Source organism: Etheostoma cragini, chromosome 8, assembly GCF_013103735.1.
Source record: "Etheostoma cragini isolate CJK2018 chromosome 8, CSU_Ecrag_1.0, whole genome shotgun sequence".
Lineage (NCBI taxonomy): Eukaryota > Metazoa > Chordata > Actinopteri > Perciformes > Percidae > Etheostoma > Etheostoma cragini.
In genome coordinates this window covers 10,230,465-10,252,879 of record NC_048414.1, presented here as the reverse complement: position 1 = coordinate 10,252,879, position 22,415 = coordinate 10,230,465, and the positions used below count along the sequence as shown (strand labels likewise).

General features: G+C 38.9%; 1 protein-coding gene across 2 annotated transcripts in view; it reads left to right on the top strand.

Moving 5' to 3' along the window:
- The window catches only part of slco3a1 (solute carrier organic anion transporter family, member 3A1), a 50,387-nt gene that overhangs the window by 2,510 nt on the left and 25,462 nt on the right, over nucleotides 1–22,415 (top strand). For both annotated transcript variants that reach the window (XR_004657482.1, XM_034878248.1), the window contains exon 2: nucleotides 7,222–7,678. Coding sequence is in view for 1 of the 2 variants with exons in the window: in XM_034878248.1 (XP_034734139.1) it covers nucleotides 7,222–7,678 (457 nt within the window). In the remaining variant the exon portion in view is untranslated. The remainder of the gene's footprint in view (nucleotides 1–7,221; nucleotides 7,679–22,415) is intronic.

Here is a 22,415-nt window from a genome sequence, read left to right as displayed (position 1 = left end):
GTGTATTGTTCCCACTTTTCCTGGAGTAACTCCATCAGATTGTAAGTGCAGTAGTAGTTGATAATGCAACATCTACACTACTACGTCTTGGTTAAAAAACTAATATCTTTGGCTACGTTTACGCCTCTCATCCACAATACTACAGCTTTTCCAAGCTTTTTAAAACGGAGACATTTTTAAACTGCTGCCCCCATTTAGGTTTGAAAACTCTGGGGTTGCGTAGTAGATGTGGCCTAAGCCCTTTGAAGCTCTGTTTGTGATTTTGGCCTTTCATACTACTCGCTACCATAGTCTACCATAGCTCTCAGTGCTACGACATCTTCAAACCCTGTGTTGCTGCTGCTCCTCCTGGTGCCTTCTACTAACGGGTCTTTTTGCGTCGCTTCTCACGCTAACAGCCACTGTCCAAATGTCCTTGTTTTACGAGTTTGGAGTGAAAAAAACGGTTGTTATAGTAACATCTAACTAACATCTTCTGACACTTCAGAGCTGCGAAGTGCAACTAACACCTGAACTGGGTTCGTCTCAGCTGAGCAAACCTGTCAAACTGCAGTCGCACTGAATCAGCTGAGCCTACGAAGGAAGGAGAGGCCCAATTATTTTATAAAGAGCATTGTCATTTTAAAACCATATTACATATAATTTAGTAAAGAGCATTTGTTTGCCTAGATATTACTTACTTAGTTGCTTAATTTTTCATTAATTGAATTTATTCTGAGATGTCAAATAATTAAGGTTATTTATTTATACATATATATATATTCAGGTAATTTATTATCACTGTGTCAGCTTTGGGATTTTTTTATTACCTAACACATGTGTAGCAATTTACAGACAGAATTTACATACTTGACGTCAGGTGCCCTTACGAAAGCATTAGAAGTTTAAAAATCCAATGTGACAAGTGTTTTAAGTTCGAACATTTTTTGTATTAAGGATAATAGACAGTTTATTCATATAGATAAATATTAAGAAACTTAAAAAATAAAGTGAATGCACATGGCTAACACTACAGGTTATTTTAGACACCAATAAAAGAACGCTTTAAAATTGCTAATTCCGAGCAATTAAAATACTTTTAGCTAACCTTCAGTCAACCTGTAGTAAACGGAATGAAAGCCAAGGCTTCAGTTAAAAACGCCAGCTGTCCCTTTTCAAATAGCACAATTTCAGCACTTCTACGTCAGTGCTAAACCCTAATGTGCTGAAGTAAATTTCAGCATTTAGCTGCTTTTTTGCTGCTTGCTGAAAATACAGACCCTGAAAAACAAGTCTGGAAGATCATTTCTGCTCGACATGACTCTTCTATTAAGTGAAGTAGGGATTTTGCACAACATGACGAGGTTTGTTTTGTTGCCATGCAACAGATTAAACATTTCCACAGTTTGACTTCGATGGAGAAAATGTGGCTGTGACCACACTGACCACTATGTAATCCACTCAATTTTCCTGTATAATTTATACTGGGTGTAATCCTCCTGGAAGGCTGCCTGTTTAAATCAGAGTGAAAGTGCATAAACATGTTGAACCTGGAGACGAGGGATTAACTCACTCTTTCCACTACTGAGCTGAGAGCAGAAGCGTTCAGTCACTCTGCTTGACCATGCTCCTTGTAACGAGATGGGATGTGATCGGATTGGATGATGGCTTTGCTTCTTTACTATACTTTTTTGCAGTGTCACAGTCTATGCAGAGCTTAAGCTAATGTCAACTAGAGCCTGATCAATATTATTGACGGGTTGATATTATCGGCCGTTATTAGGCATTTCCCAATTGGCATCAGCATTTATGACGGCCGATTTTATTCATCAGAATCATTTATGAAAAATAAATGATTCTGAGAAATGAATATTTAATAATAAAAACGGAATTTCAACCATGTTATGAGCAATGTCGTTGCATAGTTTGTCCACCAGAGGGAACTCTACAATGTCCGTGTTGGCAACACTGATTTTTCTTTTTTTTTGTCAATGTGTTTTGTTCAAAGGACTTTAAGTTTGATATCTTAAGTTTGTATTTTTATACATTTTATTTATCAGAACTTTAATACATTTGATGTTCCTCTGTTCTGTTGTCACAATAAAACAAATTAATATATTATTTTAGTGATTTTTTTAAATATATATTGTCCGATAAACATTTTTAAATAACAAAATTTGGTATTGGTATTGGCTAAGGGTGATCCGATTGATCGGTCACTGATCGTTATCGGCCGATTAAGGCTTTAAATAGGTTGATCGTTGGTCTTCATAAAGACCGATCAGATGAAAAAAATTCTACCCGCATCTAAAATGGCAGCTTCCCTACATTCACCGGTCTGGCAGTTCTATAAGTGTCTGAAAAAGACAATACATTAGCGATTTGCAACATGTGTGCCAAGGAAATTCCACGAGGCGGAAAGCTCCAAAGACATTTCAACACCACCAACTTCATCAGACATTTGAAGATTAGTCATGGAAAGGAATACAAGGAGTTTTCAAAGTTAGCTAGCGCTAAAGCAGAGAAAGAGCGGGGTCGTGTAGCAGCTCCGGCGCCACTCACTCAGCTGTCTGTAACAGAGACATTGCAACGACAGCAACCCTACAGTACTGACCGCAAGAAAAAAAGGAAATATTGGCCAAAATAATGGAATTCATACAGTGCAGGCCAAAGGTTTGACACAGCTTCTCATTCAATGCGTTTTCTTTATTTTCATGACTATTTACATTGTAGATTATCACTGAAAACATAAGAACTATGGATGAACACATATGGAATTATTTACTTAACAAAAAAGTGTGAAATAACTCTTAAATATGTCCTAAATTTTAGATTTCTTAAAGTAGCCACCCTTTGCTTTTTTTAAAGCGCTGCAAACTCTTGGTGTTCTCTCAGTGAGCTACATGAGGTAGTAACCTGAAATGGTTTTCACTTCCCAGGTGTGCCTTGGGTTAATTAGTGGAATTTCTTGCCTTATTAATGGAGTTGGGACCATCAGTTGTGTTATGCAGAAGTCAGGTTAATACACAGCCGACAGCCCTATTGGACAACTGTTACATTCATATTATGTCAAGAACCAATCAGCTAAGTAAAGAAAAACAAGTGGCCATCATTACTTTAAGAAACACTTTAAGAAGAAAAGTGACGGAGTGCTGCACATCCACAGTCACTGGACCTGAACCCAGTCGAGATGGTTTGGGGAGAGCTGTACCGCAGAGTGAAGGCAAAAGGTCCAACAAGTGCTGAGCATCTCTGGGAACTCCTTCAAGATGACAACATCACATTAATTAGCTTCACAAGTGACATTTGGAATTCAATTGAATGTCCCATGTCCATGTTAAGCCCAACTCCGCAGTTTATTAATCAAAACCTTTTGAACTAAAAAGAGTTTATTCTCAAGAATTTTCAGGGTCATACACCGTAGAGGCACTTGCTGCCGCATTCAGCAACATGTTTTGCGCATGGGGAAAAGTGCAAGAACATAATGCCAAGAACATAGTAAAGGCCATGAGGGATGCAGATCTACCCAGCCTGCCGTGCATGGCTCATACGTTGCAGCTTGCTGTTGCCGACAGAGTTTTAACACAGCATCACTGATATAATAGCCTGTGGAAGACGCATCGTCGGCCATTTCAATTATTCCCAGCTTGCCTATTCTCGACTTCAAAATATTCAAAACCAACTTGACCAGTCTAATAAGAGGCTACAACAGGATGTACCTACCAGGTGGAGCAGTACAGTTAATATGCTACAGAGTCTGATGGAACAGAAGCGTGCCCTATGTGCTTATGGAGCTGACTATGACTTACCTTCCATGTTCACCGGCAGCCAGTGGAAATTGGTGGAAAATATGATTTCTATACTTGACCCTTTTGAAGAGCTCACGCACCAGATCAACTCATCAGCTGCATTGGCTGCAGATGTTATACAATCTATCAGACCTTTAACTCCTCTTCTGGAGAAAACAGCTGAGACGGACCACGGTGTAAAATCTTTGAAAGCCACGTTGTTGGAAGCAGTCCAGAACAGATTTAGTGACATTCAATCAAAGCGCCTGTGTACGCAACAGTGCTCGATCCGAAGTGAGAACTTCATTCACACCTCTCTCTCTCTCTCTCTCGCTCTCTCTCTCTGTCTGATAGAATGAAACTATATTTAAATAATTTCAATGTTAATTGAATATATTTAATTCTCAAGTAGGCTTTCTAATTCATCTTGCAAGAAAATCTGACTGGGCCCATGCCTGAAACGATTACAGTGGGCTAATCTTTTTATGGGCAGGCTGGCTGGCATTTCCTTCAAATTGACTAAATTGACTAGAAAAATAAACATTTATAAGAATAGTTAAGACAACAGAGTAAAAATGCAAATTTTGAGTATGCTATTGCCTATTTGGCCAAGACTTGTTCACTAATCGAAGCAAGGGCAAAGCATAAACTATGAAATGCATTAAATAACAAAACACTATTTTCTTTTTTCTTGTAATTTGTCTATGCTGTGTTACATATTTCTTTTCTTGAATGGAGAGACTGTAACTTAACTCAATTTCCCTTTGGGGATCAAAAAGTATTTCTGATTCTTATTTTTTTTTTAAAGTAAATCCATGTTTTGTCTTTCTTTTTAACAAAAAAATGTATAAAGACAGATATATCTCCGACGCACTAAAGCCCCAAATTCGCGGGCTGCTTTCTGATGTCCTAGTCACTGGACAGGAGCAGCAAAATGGTGAGGCGAGTTTTGAAGCGACTGGCACCGAGAAAGTACCACGAGCTGGGTGCTGAGTTGTTGGATGAAGATGGGGAACATGGTGGCGGTGACATCAGCAGCTTAACATCATGGCAGATGAACCTCTACCTATCAGAGCCAGTCATCCCACAGAGCGGACAGCTACTTGTTTTTTGGCAAAACAATAAAAGTCGTTTTCCCGCTCTCGAACAAGCAGCACGAGCCTATCTCTGTGCACCATGCACAAGTGTAGCTAGCAAGCGACTTTTTAGTACATCAGGGAATATTGTAGATGAGAAGAGGAACAAGCTGTCTGCCAAAAATACAGAGATGCTTATATTTCTAAAGAAAAATCTGGCATTGATGCTTAACAAGGAACCTTTAGGATTCTTTAGGTACTTTTACCTTTTAGGTACTTTTTACTTACTTACTTACTTACTATATGGCTTTACTAATCTCTATTCCTTTTCTGTCTTTCTCATTGAATCATGATACAGAAGACCTCATGACAGTGTAGCTGTGGTTCTGTTAATATGCAGTTCTTGAAATCCCAAGAGATGTGAAGTTTTTTTTTCATGCTATGCACTTTAAATGTAGTTAGATATAAAGGAGCTAAAGAACATTTAAAGTTTGGATTTGTCTGAAGTTGACAAAACTACTTTGTTACTACTACTGAAAACAGGTCTGCAGTGATTGAAAGGACAATTTTTGGACTTTGAGCTAGGACAAAAAGCCAAACAATTACTGATATATTCTCTAAACATGTATGACTGTTATTTCATGGCTTCTATTTTCAGTTCATTACAGCAGGATGACAAGCCTGAAATACTTTATACCTCATGCCTTTTTTTATCTTGACATCCCAAGATATGTGGATTTTTTTCTTTGCTCTGCACTTTAAGTTTAAATACACTTTAAGTTTGTGTTAATTAACAATGACCGTTTTTTTTCAATTTTAGATAAAGGCTTATTTGTTAAGCTCTAAGCTGTTTAAGGTAGGTTTCTAATAGAGGAAGTGGAATGTTGAATGTTTACTGTCAATAAAAGTAAACTGTTGATAATTCACAATACATTATCTTCTGTTAATTTCAATACATATGCATTGTTGTTAAGACTATTAAAAGGAATATTTGATAAATATACAACATGATAAATAGAAGGCTTCAAATAGACCCTATGATTGGTATCAACCAATACTGCTTTCAGCAATCGGTGAAAGAAATCCTGAAAAAAATCCTGATCGGAGCACCCTTAGTATCAGCCTTAAAAATCCTATAACGGTCGAGCTCTCTCTCGAGTTTATTGAAGCCTGGCTTTGTTTTTAACAACATTTTGTGAGAAAGAGCCACCAGAGGGGCAGAGACGTCATGACTCATTCTAAAGTTTTCTATCTACTCAATGCCACTAAAAGAACTCTTGGTCAAACCGCTCCAAACAACCATCCCCCTGATGCTTTGATGTGTAGTGAAGATGTCACTGCAGCTGTGTTCAGAGCAGCTGCAAGAACAACTTGCTGTCACTTCTGCTTCATAAAGTCACAAAGGACAAATTTATTTATTTTCTTATTTATTTTTTACTGCAATGACAAAGCAAAAAGGCTCTCCAGTCCAGTCAGTATTTGTTGTAGTTGACAATGACATCTCATGTATATTCTCTCATTCTCATATAAATACTTTTGATCAGTCACCATTACATTTGGCCTCCTGGAGCATAATCGAGCATGGACACATTTTCCACTGAAAAAACACAAGTTGATTCATCATGCAGGGATGTTTGTGTTGGCAGAATCCCGTCACAGATTGGGGTAATGGAAAATTGTGATGCCCTTTCAAGGACAGTTTGGGACAGATCTGAAAATAGCTTATGTTTAAAATGTGATACTGTGGTTCACGTGGCACAGAGAGACTATTCCCATATATCACAAGCTAACACATTCCTGCTCTGCTTTAAAACAGATTCATTATAAAGTCTTTGACTTTGAAATATGATGAACTTAGTGTTTAACACAGATCATGCACTCTCTCGCAAACTGAAAAAAATTATTTTCTTGTTATATTTAAACTGTGACAACTACAGTTAACAAACCAAACTGGGCTAAACAACCATTTTGCTGCATTTGCTTTAGCTGGAAGTTGCTGGTAGGCTTTAGCTCTTGGGGATGACCTCTAGGGAAAGAGAGAGAAGCATGTGATGAGCCGTTTCCACTGAAGCTACATGTTGCTGTGCCCAGCTAATCAGAAACAGAGGCCTGTTTCCAGGGAGGAGCCACAGAGTGAAACATCTGAACAGCTTCTTATTCATATATTCCAATGGAAAGGCATAGTTTAAAACTGATGAGGAAAATGCACTGATCGCATTGCAACTGTACATTACATTGATAAATCATACAATGGATTGTCTCTTTCAGTTGGTCACATTAGATTCCCACATCCTTGGTTTTGTATTTGTGCTACCTTTTGGCTGCATTCAGCATCATTCCCATGAGCCTGTTATGATTTTGTGTCTTGTGTTTTTTAGGTGAGTGTGTTGACCACCCTGGAGCGGCGGTTCAACCTGCAAAGTGCTGACGTAGGAGTGATAGCCAGCAGCTTTGAGATAGGCAACCTGGCTCTGATACTGTTTGTCAGCTACTTTGGGGCCAAAGCACATCGGCCCCGTCTGATCGGCTGCGGGGGCATCGTCATGGCGCTTGGCGCCCTTCTCTCAGCTCTGCCGGAGTTTCTAACTAAGCAGTATGAGATAGAGGAAATGTGGAGGACTGACATGGGTCGGGATGTTTGCTCCAACTCCAGCAGCAAAGACGTTCAGTTGGCTGAGGACGTGATATGTGGAAAAAGGGCGAACACCAACATGATGTACCTGCTTTTGATTGGAGCTCAGGTCCTGCTGGGGATCGGAGCCACACCGGTGCAGCCCCTGGGGGTGTCCTACATCGATGATCATGTGAAGAAAAAAGACTCATCCCTCTATATAGGTGAGTCACATTTATAAAACTGTGTGAACAAAACTATGGCTGCAACTAAACTGTTGCAATTAGTGGTTTGATCTAAAAAATTGGGAAATTGTGCTGTTCGAAATAAGCAGTATCTAAAGCAACGGATGATTATCACACTGGAAATTAAAATTCAATTTGCTGCACCACGCTAATTTCCCAAGGCTACTAAAACTGCTACGGTGAAAAACAACCATAAACAAGTTTGTTCATCAGGTGTGATGTTTGCACACTTTGATTCAACACAATATATATGCATGCTCTTCTGCTGCACACCAAATCTCTTTGTTCCAAGCTCAGGCCTGTTCATGTGAGTGCCAGGTGAGCAGATCTTGGAGCTTTTTAATCTCCATTACAGCCGTTTCAGTGGCAAAGAGGCCAGATGCAGGTTAAATGTATCTGCTTTGCGCAATCCTCTCTCAAAGGCAAGATGCTGCTGATGTGGCTTCTTTAAGGTTTAAAGGTGCATTAAAAGTGCTTTCTGTGCAAAGTTCTGAATACACAATTGCTGTTTAGGGATATGTTTTTGCTGTGATATGTACATGTTTGCCATTTCAGAATGCAGAAGGAAGCTTTAATCCTTGGCTCATTAAGCCATGAAGAGTTTTCACTTTTTCTTGAAATCCATGTCAGAAATTTTACAGGAACAACCAGCCAGTGAAATATGCTACAGTGCTCATAAATATACTGTATATTTGGCATATAGATGAGCAACATATGTTGAAGGTAGTTTAGCATTTGGGGAGATAGAGCTCAACATTGCCGCCCACAGCGGGTTTCTGAAGTAAAAATACAATGCAATTTCGTCATTAACAATTAGGGTATAAGCCATAAAATCGTTACCGTCAATGGTAGACTTAAAACCAGCTACCACGTGACTAAACGATTGTTTGTGCTCATATAGATGCCAACGGGTCTTGGGGCACCAACCTTGTTTTGAGATAAATGTCTTTTATTTGCGATGTCTTGGATAAGTACTTCATTATCCACAATCCGGAACAATCCCACAGTGATGCCTCTGATTGGTGGAACTCATGCTGGTGAGGAGGGGGAGCTGTCAGGTACCCGATCTGTGTCCAAGCTCAAGACGAGAATCATGTTTTACGAGGATTTACGACACTGCATGAATCACCATCTGTTCCCACGCTCCTGCCGTTAGCCTCCACCGGGAAGCTAACGTTAGTTTAGCTAACAGCTAATTTCACTAACTGCTAGCGGACAGCTTGATACAATCTAGAAAAATGTTAACTCAAAGTAAACACTGGGAAAGCAGGCTATAGCTGACCTAACAGCTGTTATATATCTTAACGGTTATTTTCAGGTTTTATTTTGAGGGTCTTTTAAAGTTTTTACATGCTGTCTCACCTAGCGGTTAGCCAAATTAGCTGTTCTAATTCCTTCATTTAGTTGTGCGGGGTGGTTTATTGGATGAGTAGTTCCTTTGTTCAATAATGAAAATATGTACACAGTCTTGTATCTTTTGACTTTTTCTGGATTTTCTGTTCGTTTTTTTACTAAAAAATTATAATGTGTGTTTATGAGTCACGTGGTAGCTGATTAGCTTAAGGCATGGTCTGAAAGGCTTTTTATACAGATTTTTCCAGACGTCAATGGGAGAAATTAATGGGAAATTTACTTGGGAACCCAAGGTCTCTCGGAGGAGGGGCGGGACTGTTGAGCTCTATACACTCTTGCCAAGAGTTGGATGAGAAGATTGGTTCCATTCTCCAGACATCAGAGGGTATCAGTCTTCTCATCCAGATTTTGCCACGATTTTAATGTGTACTGGGCCACATTAAGGACCTCCTACTCAACTCTGAGCAGAACTACGTACTCATTCAAAGTACTTTTCATGTCAAAGAAACCACTGAGAGTGAATCTTATTTTTTGGATGTTATCACACTGTCAGTGATGTGTCAGCGTTTTTGTTCATTTGCTGCCTGCTCTTATATCCCCCCTGCTGTCTGGAGGTCTGAGTCCCATGATTGCGTGGAACTGGCAGCTGCCGTTAAACAATAACCTTATATTTATTTTCATAAAACTCCCCTCAATATGTATGATATTACTACAGACATTTCTGCTCTTAAGTCACAACTTCCCATTTTGTTATTTAGTAGTCTTGCATTGCCAGACCTTTCTCCACTGTGCTAGATCAAGCAGACAAGCCTGAGTGGTCAACTGTTTCATTTCATATAAATGCTTCACAAATACAGGTCCTCCATTATTTTTCTTAAAAAAAAAAAAGGTTTATTATAAAGCGGAAAAATCAGGGATTGCTGGTTTTTCATCAACAGTAACCTATATTCCTATATTCGAAAATTAAACGTAAATTGAGCAGATATAATGTAGAAACTAAACTTCAAATCAGAGATTCAGTTAGAAGCTACCAACATACTGAGAGCTAAGCACACAGACTTTTAAAAACGTCTTTCCTCCTAAACTGGTCCTGGCGCTGATCATTAGACATCCTATTGTCGACACACAAATGTGGGCAGCGTTAGAAAAACAATTTAAATGTATACACACACTCACACGCACGCACACAAAACCAGCCTACCGGTATGTGCAAACAGGAATTATGTAACTGTTTCATAAAGAGCAAGGAAGTGAGAGCCGATCACAATTGGTCATTCAAGACGCATTTGGAGACGTGTTCTGCTGCCTGGTGGGAACACACGTACTTAGAGCTGTCCACTTGTGGTCGGATCACTCAGAGCAGATTTAATACCAGGTGGAAAGGCGCCTTTTTGATGGAGTAGATGAGATGTGTCAGCATAATGTGTGCTGTTTGTTATCAGCGTGGAGCAGAGACAATAAGAGCCTGAATAGAGGATGAGTTTAGCCTGGCACTCGCCTCTTTTCTGATCCAGCAACAAGCTGACCTGCAAACAAAGGCAGCAGTGTGCTCTGTACTGTAATCTCAAGCCCAAAGCTGATTTTCTTAATTTCTCATAACGTAAGTTGTTTTTTGTTGTTGTTTTTTTTTCTTCCAAAAACACATAAGCTATGTTTGAAACAATAAAGGGCCTGACAAAATGCCACAAAAGTGGCTTGTTAACAGTTTACAGTGGGAAGTGGACTGCAAGTGATTAAAGATTGGCAGGCTTAAGGGAGGCAAGATTTGGTTCTGTCCTCTTCTGATAAGCTACAAGGAGAGTTGGAGAAAAAAACAATCGGTGAGCAGCAAGGAACAATGTGGTATTGAGTCGCGCTCAGCTGATTGTCCTAATCCTTCTGCTGCAAGCATGTCATGTGCCCCCAGCTGTATGAATGGAGTAGATTGTTTAAAATTCTGTGAGATTTCCTTTCACATACTGATAATGTATTTGGGTTATTCACCAGTTTACATCAACAAGTTCACATTGTTACAGCAGCGATAGAACGCTTTGTTTCAAAACATTGTCATGGCCAAAACTTTGCTTATTTCTTGTAGGTTTTGCATAACTTCTGTAGGCTTTGTCTTTAGTCTTGTATTTTATTTTAAATTCACTATAAAGATACTTGGGAACAACATCACAAGATTAAGTTTAAGATATGATAAATGTAGCTTCATTGTAAGATTTACAAAATATGAGAGGAAATTTATCCATCATCTCATTAGTTATTCTTTATCGACAGACAGGTATTTGAGAAGGTTTTAGGGGGAATTCTTGGATTGATTTGAAAAAGCCATTAGCGAGGAAAACACCTTTTGAATCTGCAGCCAGATGCTTGACATTGGTCTCATTACAGCTGCAGACAGTCGTGCTGTATAAAAGCATCAAGTAAAACTTCCCCTGTGATCTTATTTGCACACTGCCAGATTAAAAGTGTGTATCCTGTACATTCGTTTGGCATATAGACTTTTTTCACAGCTTTAAGTGTTGAAACGTTTTCACACATTTAATGGAAGACTGGGTTAAAATCAAAGTATTTACTTCACTTCATGGTTTAGTTATCTGAGATCACATAATTTAACTTCAGTGCAAGCTAAGGAACATAAACCCTAATTTATAGTACATTACACCTAGTGTTATTAAAACAACTAATTTTTTCCTCAACAACTGTTGCCTGCTGCTGTTGTCAGTGCACATTTTTGCCTAGTGATGTGTTATTGTTAAAATTAGAGCCTGAGCCAAATGGCCAGGTGGAAAGACTGTGCCTTCGGTAGAGGGGAGCCCCACCCTTTAAGAGTATGGTGCTGCAGGGAGAGCAAAGCAGAGAGGCCTGGAGAAGAGCCATAATTACAGAGTGAGACAGGAATGCCAACCAGACAGCCATGAGGTGGGTCTGAGAGGCCGGGACGCACATGCATACCACACAGGCCTGTGAAAAACAACTCCTTCCGAGGCCCCAAGTGCCTGCTTTACTGTGTATACTGCAGCAGACCCAGCTTACTGCTGTTTAAACATCTGTAAAATATACTCAAGCAAAGTCAGCTGTGTCTCTTAAGTGAAGTTTTTGTCTCTATCTGGTTGAGATCTGTTCACAGTCATTGTGAAGAATTTTTAGGAACTTGTTCTGCTATGTGGTACATGTTCTTAAAAGGAAGTACTCAAGTGTTCTTAAGAAACAAATTTGAATGCCTTCACCAAACAGGGTCAAACATTTTATTTTATGGCATCTTGGTTTTGGTTTGTTTCCCAAGTCTAGACGTAGGCACTTGTCTCTGGCCAAAGTAAATAAATATAATTGGACAGATTGCGTCAACAGGCTCTTCATTCCCACTGCTCTATGACCTTTCACTATCCACAGCTAATTCTGGCTCTTCCCACAGGACCCCTGACTGCATAAATATACTGTACAGGACACACAGAGAAGGGTTTGGAGCTGGCGTCATTTATCGTCCAGCACAGACTCCATCCTGCTACCGCTCCAGGTTTCAGAAGCATTTAGCCAGCCTGTGATTTCTTGATGAAACTATAATGTGCAGTTGGGAAGGAAAGGATTACATTAAGTAATCCATCACTGTCATGCCTATTTATACAAATTCTTTCAGATTTACAAATGTCAACATTGCTTGTAGCACAATATAGGAAATATCTGATCAGATTCAAAAGTGCTGAGGGAGAAGATGTTTAAAGTGCAATTTCATAATGTAGCTACTGTCAAGGTTTATAGTCTAAATTACATTAAGTTTGTTTTATATATATGTCTGTATATATGTACATATGTCTGTGTATATATATATATATAATTTTTTTTTTTTTTTACCATTTCCAGCAATTTTCAAAGGGTAAATTTAATCATTTTCTGTTCACTTCAGCTCTGCAGGACAAATTTAGCTACAGGTTTGTTAGGAAAACCGATTGTAGTGGATCCTCGAGAGACATGTCAACATTCCTGCTAAAATGCTCTGACTCCAAACAGTTGCTGCAGTAGGGCGTTTATATAAGCTACTTAAACTCAGCGCATGTTAATGTCATCTTGAAGGATTAGATTCTAAATGGGTTTTTCCGTCTTTACCTTAAGCTGCATGCTGAGTTTGCTTAACAACACCAGTTTGTTTTATCTCAAGATGATAAACGGCATTGCAGTGAAAGTTCATCAGTCAGCCGCTGCTCCACTGCATTACTGTTATGAACTGTGTGGGTTCGTCGTTCCGCCATGTTTGACCGGACGCTCATTCTGCTTCAAGCTGAATGACCCAGAGACGTTTACTGTAAGTTCTATTGCAGGCCCGGACACAGTGGCGGCCTCTGCTTGGTTACCTTGGGTTAGTCTTAGAGTGTAGAGAGGGCACGGAACATGAGATTATCTTGTATCCAACTAGTCAACAATATGCTGCTGCTGTCTCAAAGCTAATCAGTAATTATCCTCAAATACTCTGAGTAGGGAAGTTTGGGGTCCCCTACTGGAGCTGCTGCCCCCGCGACCCGAAACCGGATAAGCGGTCGAAGATGGATTGATGGATGGACTCTGGGTATCATGTAAAAGAGTCAGAAAGGAACAGAGCTGACATAATGCTAAGCAGAGGGAGACTGCAACACTTGCTTGTGTTTTGGTAAATGGAAGGTCATTGTGATTGAGTATTGGTTGCCTGAAGTTAAAGTTTTGTTTTAAGTCTGAGAAGAGACATTTGATTTGTTTTATTTGATTTGAATCTGCTGTAATTCCTTGAATCTAATTTGGTAGTTTCATTCCTGCCTGGCGATAATGTGGAAAAACATAAAGAGCAAATTTCTCTGCTGATTGAAGAGTTGTTTATTTAGACGTGATTCTGATATGAATCGGATGGGTCAGGGTGCAAAGCTATCTGGTGGTAGAGGTATAGAACCTCCGAAGGGTGTAGAGTCTGTTGATTATTACATTCATACATTTCTGCTGTGCGTCAGGCCATGTGGTAGCCTTATAAGGACTCGTCATCTGGCTGCTCGTGAAACTAAATGACCTCCCCCAGCCAATCTGCTGTTTTTGTGGGATAGAATTGCAGTGACAGAGTAATTATGCCAGTGTATGTTTTGCTAAAGTCTGTACAATCCTGTCTGTTGGACGTCTGGCTGGTCAGATCAGATCAAACAAATCTAGGAAATCTAAAAGTTTCACGCAATTTTGTATCGTTTTCAAAATATTACACACAAAATAGAGGGAAGCAGCAGAACATATGTTAACTAATTTCCATTTTAACTGTTCTATTAAATAAATATACAGTAGATACTAACTGGTAAAGTTTTTAGACTTAAAACTAGTCTTTGTTTTTATAAAACTATCTAACTTGCGTTACACTAATATAAGAGCATAAATCTGGACTGGTCTAACACTAACAGACCAGTCTAAAACATCTTTGTGGTTTGGCCTTTGCATGGTTCATCTGGAGACCCTTTTAAATATCATTTTTAAAGCTCAGTTGATGATGGGCCAACGTTTCAGGCCTGATGAACCTTTCATCCTTTAGCTTGACCGTAAGTGTACTGAGAAAGTGTCAGTGAAAAGCAAGTAAATAGGTCAGACCTCTGTAGGAAATGGATCAGTGTTGGATAACAGATATGATACCCGCAGGCCATCTCACCAGAGCCTGCAGAGCTGAATGTTGAAGCTTCTGGCTGTTGCCATTTCTACTAGATTGCCATTTGCCACATTGGACCCTAAGCTCAGCAGCTTGAACGGTGCCCAATGTAGAATCCTGCTGCATTGTATCTAGTACTTTGGACTAACTGGGCTTGTGATTCCTTTTCCACTGCATCATGAATCCCTGTGGCTTCAGTAAATGTCACCATGCCGCCATTCAGACATCTCAAGGCAATCTGGGTCAAACTCTGTATCTGCTGATTAAAAAGGGGATTTTTGGTCATCCGTTGGGGGAGGAGCGTGGGGATAAGAGGTGACTGGAGACAGATCATAAACACACTAGCATCAGCAAGCCGTTGCAACAGAAACAACTGTTTTTTTTATTTATTTTAGTGTTGGATTGAGATGCTGAGTCCTGCAGTGGAGAATGCAGCTGTCACTCTCCTCTGCCTGATCTTAAAACCACACAGCGTTTAAAAAATCACATGCATGGCTGAGGATCAGCTCCCATCATGGACTTGCAGACACGTAACTGCTCTGAGAGCAGTTACGAAATAAATGAGCAGTTTAAGTGTACTGCAAGACCTGACCTTGAACAAGGACTTTGCTTTAGGAAATATAGATTCACGCTGTGCTTGTGGCTTTGCCGCAAATCCCAAGCCTCATTGATTGAATGGTGTGTAAGTGGTTGCTCTCTGGGCTCCTAGGATTACTCAGAAGCATGTTCAGCATTAAATCTCCATATCACTTATGGTGGAGAGTGAGGGATAACAGTGCCTAATTAAATGGACTCTTATCAATAGGTAGGTAGTAATTAAAGTTAACCGTTTTGATTTAGTCAACTTTTATTTAATCAATGTGTTAATACATGTGAGTCTATTTCGTTCTGGCTTCACTCTGATCCAACCGCGTTTTGCTTAATTTGGCTAATTGTGTGTGATATGAATGCTTACTTTCTGATCGGTGGCTCCGTTTTCAACCATATTTTCCAATCCTTTGGCTCTGTCAACTATTTTATTCCTCAAACACTTCCCACATGTCCTTCCTCATCGATTCTCTTCCTCAGGATGCAGCACAATAAGTCTCATTTATAATTGGTAGTAGACATGATGGTTTACAATTGTCCTTATACTGTGTGCCCGCGTCCCACATGTTCCTGGAGAAAAGGGGGAAACAGGCTGTTGGCATCTCTATCCTGATAATTAAGCCAAGCCACCTGCTGGAGAAGCTGTAACCAGCTGCTGTAAAGAGTCCCAAACCTCTCCATGCTCCTAGTCTTCAATAAAGCAGCTGCAACTCTCCATCAGAGAGACGTAGAAACTCTGGTCTTTTGCCCTTTCTTCTCAATGCCTTCATCCTACCACCCAACTTCCCAACAATGGAGACTGTGGGTAGCTCCGCCTTGGTGCCAAGCAAACATCTGAAGCAGGATTACAAACAGATCACTGTAGCAGGGCAGAACGACAAGGCTTTGCTCTGTTACATTAACTCCTACCTAGCGTCTATCCGTCCTTCTCTTCCTTCTGTCTCTGTCTCTCTTCTTCCTCCTCTCACCCGGTGTTCACAGAGCTGGCAGTCTGCTTTCAGCATCACATCAGTGCCCTGTTTGAAAACATGCCCGGTCTGTTTACGTAATCTTATGGCACAGAAAGACCATCATTATTATTGTAACAAAGCATGCATTACTGTAATGTTTAAAAATCACTAGCATTGCATAGAAAAGATCTGGCAGCATTGATTCACATTTAGAAGCTGGTAATTTTTATGACGTGCACGTCTGGTAAGTAACAATGAAGATCATTTCACTAGTTAGAAGTGTGTATTTAAATCTGGCAAACATAAAACAAAAATAAATGGATTGACTTTTAGTCAAAGCATACTAATACTGAAGCCATTTTTGTTAATGAGGGCTTTCACTGCACACTTCAATAGTTGAAGAGTAATGACACAAGGTTAATTGGACTCAAAGATTAACTGCATGCCTGGTTAAAGTAGCTTAATGCCACTGACCTACAAGGTAGAAAAAGAACCTGATTAGAGGCAAAGTGTCTCCGTTCTATTATATTGTGAATGCTGACAGTGAGCTAACGTGCACCATACCAGGACCCTGACACGGAAGCAGCTAAATGGAATTCATCCTTATTAGTATTTACTCTGGTGCTTTTCCTGCTGTGACTTGTCAAAAAGTCCAAACACTGCTTTAAGACCTCTTATTAGGACTTTGTTGGCAAGTATTGACTGGAATTGATTGACCTCTACCGTGGATCTCTACCTCTAACTCTTTTGTCAGCTTTTTAGGCCGGGACAGATGACACATTTATTATTCTTGTCCGTGCATGGAGTCTAGTAGCATCAGAGGTGTTGATTGTAAACAAGATAAGAAAATAAAAGACAAAAATGAGTTCAGATAGGGGAGGCAGGACCACCCACATATTTTTAGAAATCTGTCTTGTATCCATTTACAATTGTTAATTTGGACCAAAAGCAATAGATGCTTTTTAAACAATCATTCTCATTTAATTTCCTCTTGTCTGTTGACTTTCCTTTGCTTTTCTTTTTTGTAAAGATCTAAAATGTTAACCACTATTATTTATACATAAGGAGACACACACAGGATATGGACACACATACAGAGTTTGTTTAATATGATGGCTTCACTCTGTCTTATATAATCTAAGAGGGCCGGATGTTGAACACATTTATTTCCATGACAGGGCTTCTGTGTTCCAGCTCTGAAGTGTATCTCACTAAAGACCTTTTTTTTCCTTTTCCATCTTGCCGCTGTGTGTTTTAATTGTGATTTAGTGATTTTTCACTATATTGTCACCTAAAGAGTCCTGGGATGTGGCAGCTCGTTGTAGCCTCTGAATTATAAAAGAGGCAAAGATCCGTCAGTCAGTTTTTTTATATATATATATATATTTTTCGACCTTTTGAACAATGCAAAATACAAATTATTATTTGTATTTCCTCCAAAATCTTATTCCAAGGTAACATCTTCAGGTGTTTTCTTTTTTCTGACAACAGTCTACCCCAAAGTTGTTCAATTTACAATAATATGAAATGGAGAAAAGCTGATAACAGAAAATGTGGATTAAAAAATGATTGAAACAGTCCATAATCAAATTAGTTGCTGTTTTATTTTCTATCATTAGACTAACTGATTAATTAACTTTACATTGCAGCTTTAATAAACTGATATTTTTTTTACTTTTGTATTCTAATGTACTATTAAAACTAATTATATCAAACATAAATGTAGGTTTTTAGTGGAGTCTTTTAATCCACGAAGGTTTAGACTATATAGTACATTTTTAGTATAACATATTCACAACAATTAAAATAAAAAATAAAATTGGCATCTATCAACAGTTTAAGGGTTTTTAGTAAGCTTGACAGTGTTTTGATCAGTTTGAAAAGATTGATAGTAAATTAAATATTTGTGGTGTAAATGCATTAAATGTTACTTGGTATTTCCCAAATAATATTTATGATCGTAACAAGCCTCTGACATGAGGAAGTGAAAGAGGGGAGATGGTGGCGTCTGCTTAAATCAATGGTGTGTTTAGTATCACACAAGATGACGTAGTGTGATGTTTTATTATTTTATTTTATTTTTCATTTAAAGCACAGTATGTTGCATTTTATTACGTATGTATTGTGCTATATAAATAAAGTTGACATGACTAGTAAAACACAAACTGTATGCACAGGAGGCTCAGTGAAAGTCACTTGATTGTCCTGCTACATTTAAATTATTTGGTTATAAGCTGTCTAGACTCATATCAGGAGTCTAAATATGAGGTAGTGAAGCCTTCAGTGAGGCCTGACCTTAACCTGCCATTACAGGCTGTGACCTCTCTAAGGCTAAGATGGAGCCAAGCTCAGCTTAACGCAACATGGTGTTGAGGGCCGCTGAAAAGCCAATGTGTCCGCCAGCCGCAGCCCAGTTGACGCTCTGCAGTAAACCCCTCTGCTTCATCCTCAGGGTCAAAATGCTAATAGTTTCAAATGTGTCCTTTAGCTGCACTTCTTATTTGGCATCAGTGAAACATTCGTCTGCTCTGATGCAAGTTAGCAGTTGACTATACGGGAAGACGCTGTTTTAATGTCCGTTATTAGTTGGACGTGTGCGGACGGCTGGTTTTAAATTTGAGATGGTTTGACGTACGAGCGGAAGTTAAAGCAGGATGATCCTGATGTAATGGCATTTGAATGTGAGTTGAGAGCCTTCTTTAAGCTTTGGCTTGTTATTTAGGTCATGGCTGTGTATAGCCAACAGGATTACTATAGGGTACAGCTGACCAACAAACAATTTCAGTGTTTTTCCCTCTTTGTAACAACAAATTGATAGTTAATTAGTCAATCAACAGAAAAATTGTCATTTTTCAAACCATATAATCACTGTTTTCAGCCTTACAAATGTGAAGATTTGCTTTATAAATATGATAGTGAACTGAATATGTTAGGGTTTTTTTAAACTGTTTTTAAAACAGGGCTAGGTTTTTGTTTTAGAGTTTACCAATAGAGTACTTCATTGACAGTTCACGGTGTTTACACTGTTGAACTGTTTAAAATGTTAACATCTTTTAAAAAGTCAATGAGTAATTGAGGTGTGTTAATAATCGTGATTGCAATATTGACCGAAATAATCATGATCATGATTTTTCCCATAATCGAGCGGCCCTAAGCAGGACACATGCTGGTTAAAGGTCCCTTATTAACATGTAATAAGTATGTACCTATTAAAATAAACCCACAGTCCAACGAGGTACAAGATATCTATGAAAAATGATAGTTTAACCAGCCCACATGCATTTAAAAATAAAAAAATAAATTGATATGGGTCTTTTTTACAGTTTGATTAGGTGATGTGCTCATTTTATGTGAAAGAAAACAACGCTTTTGATGTTAATACAACATCTTAGTTGTGTGTTAAAGAAGTAATATTTACTCTGAAAAAGGGCTTTCTGCTGCCAGTTTCTGCAGCTTCTATATGGAACGTCAATGCAGATAACTCAATTATGTCTTCTACCTTAACAGCAGAGAGCTGATTGACAAGTTGATGACCACCAATAACTCTGAATGTGGAATGTGGAAATTGTAAATCCTGGACATTTGGTTGCTTGAAGGGGGTCTCTCGCCCCGGGTGTGAATTAATGTAGAACCGCCACTGCTGATCCAAAGACTCCTTCTGTGAGAAAAGGACACCATATTCTGGAATGAAATTGTAAGGCATATGATGCTTTTGAGAAACAATTGCAAATAAAGCAAAGCTAAAAAGGAGCTACATGCTTTATTCACCTTAATGTTATAGTTGACAATTTGGTCTATAACATCACTAGCTAACAACATGCTAGCTAACAATAACCAGCTAACAAGCAAGGATATCTTATGAGAACTTGATACAATTTAAGGCTATCCATGAAAATATTCAATAAAATGTCATAAATCCAAATTTTCAGTATTAACAAGTGACAAATAGCTTTAAACCCACACATACAGTATGATTATAAGCTTGTGGTTTTACTCAGTAAAAAATGCTTTCAATTTACTAAACCCAGTTCAGAAAACATCACCAGTTATCGTGCATACCTAGAAATAGCCGAATGATGTTTCTGTGCAGTTGATGAGAGGAGAGGAAGTGTGTTTTCAGGAAGCAGACAGATGGTTGTTAGGTGTGGTGTGAGTCGAGGTGTGTCTGAATCTTTTGTGTAACTGTCAGTGTGAGTGCAGCCACCTTCCTTCACTGGGCAGTCAGGAAATGGCCTGTACTCAGTCTGACATCTCTGGCCTTTTTTGAGTGTTTCTCTGCTATTTTAAATATGTCTTTACGCATATGCACAGAGGATGTTATGACCTGATGTACGACAGAGGAGGAAGATGGAGCTTTTGTTTGAAAGCTCTTCAAATTGTGTGGTCTTAAAAATGTACATTCACTTCATGTAACCTTGATATCTTGTGTCGGCTTTATGCACTTCTTCCATCCCGAGACTCTTTTTTTTTTTCTGCTCTCAACTGACATAAACTCATGTTTAGGACATGTTCAGAGCTGGAGCTGAGACACTGGCTCTTGGCTTTATATTCAGTATCATTTAGCTCACTCTGTTTTAGTCTGGACGTATGTGAAAGTGGCACAATACTTTATGTGTTTTGGCCTCCAGCATCACACTGTCCTTCTGCTCTAATTTAGCTCAGAGGATTATCTGTCCAAATTTGGCCAGATTAATGGAAGAGGAGAAGGAATTCATGAGAGCATGAAATAAACTGAAGACGATGCAGGCGTAATGCATCTGACATTTCTATATTACTATGATTGATTTACTATGATTTTTTTTCTGTTTAGCCTCAAGTTGTATTGTCTTTTAATTTCCACCCCTTGGCTTGGAGGGTCCAAAGAAACTAAACTTGGGGACAAATGGTCTTTGGAGGACCTTGTATCTGTGTTGAACAGCATTAAACCGGCCTCCTACTGGGTTTCACCTGGCTCCACATTAATCTCAGGAGCTATTTTATGAAGAGTGCAGCCCAACCTGTCACTGATATCATATTATGGCTTAATCTTTGCATAGTGTTTTGGCTGAGCCATTACAAAAGTGTATGAGATGGAGGTGCTTGTATGTGGTTACATATTCATAGGAAACGCTCTCCAAGTGTGAAGATAAATAGCATGACGTCAATGTGTGCTACACGTGTAGTACTAATAACATCCCTCTGTGTTCTTGAAGTAAAAGCATCGGCATTTGTACATTCAACATTTATTTTAAGTAAACTTTCCAAATGTAGATTGTATGATATGGAAAGCAGCAGTGGGTTAATTATAGAGGTGTGACGAGATATCGTCCCCACTAGATCTTGCGAGGTGAAACGTGACGGGATTTCTTGTTGACGTAAAAAGTGTCTTGCAATATCAGTACACAAGTGCAGAGCAGCGGCCTTGAAATTAGCAAAGTTGACTTGGAGTTTACTTTTGCAGAGTGATGTCCAAAGAAAAAAGCTGCCTATAAACCCAGCGTTAGAACGTTAGAGAGTACCGCCGCTCTCTCTCTCTCTCTCTCTCTCTCTCTCTCTCTCTCTCCCCATCTACCTCTTTCTCTCTTGGCCAAGACACACACGCTTCCACAGCACACAGTTCACTGTGGTGCTCTCTCGCGCAGATCACTCTTTCTCTGTTAAAATGAGTTGGGAAGCAGACAGCAAAACCTAACTTTACTTTTAACTATAATAAACAAAGAAATGTTTAAAAATCGATATTAGAGTAGCCTTCTTGTTTAGTGCTGCAATTATTAAAATGCGGAAGAGGAGAAAAGAGCATCTGTCTTCACAAAAATCATCATTGTTTGATGGTAATTTATTTGTGCTTTAGAACGTTATCAATGTGAAATAATATTAAAGTAAGCTTTATTTCTCTCTGTCTACTGAACATTGACAAATTCAAGTTCAAAACATTTGGTCTTAACTACTGCCAGAAAACACTTAGTTATATTGTAACCTTTGTTTTCTGAGTGAAGAGACTATCTTCTCACCATACATATGGAATAAATAACGGTGTAACTGTTAGTTATTAAGGAGATATACAGAACCATTCAGTGCTTGGTTTTCATTTTCTGACTTTTGATTGAATAAAGGACTCATTTCCCAGTCTTATTTCTTCATTGTAGTTTTTCTGTAAAATAGAGTTAAAATCTCTTCGTAATCTTGTGAACCCCATTTTGTGTCTTGTCTCGTGAGC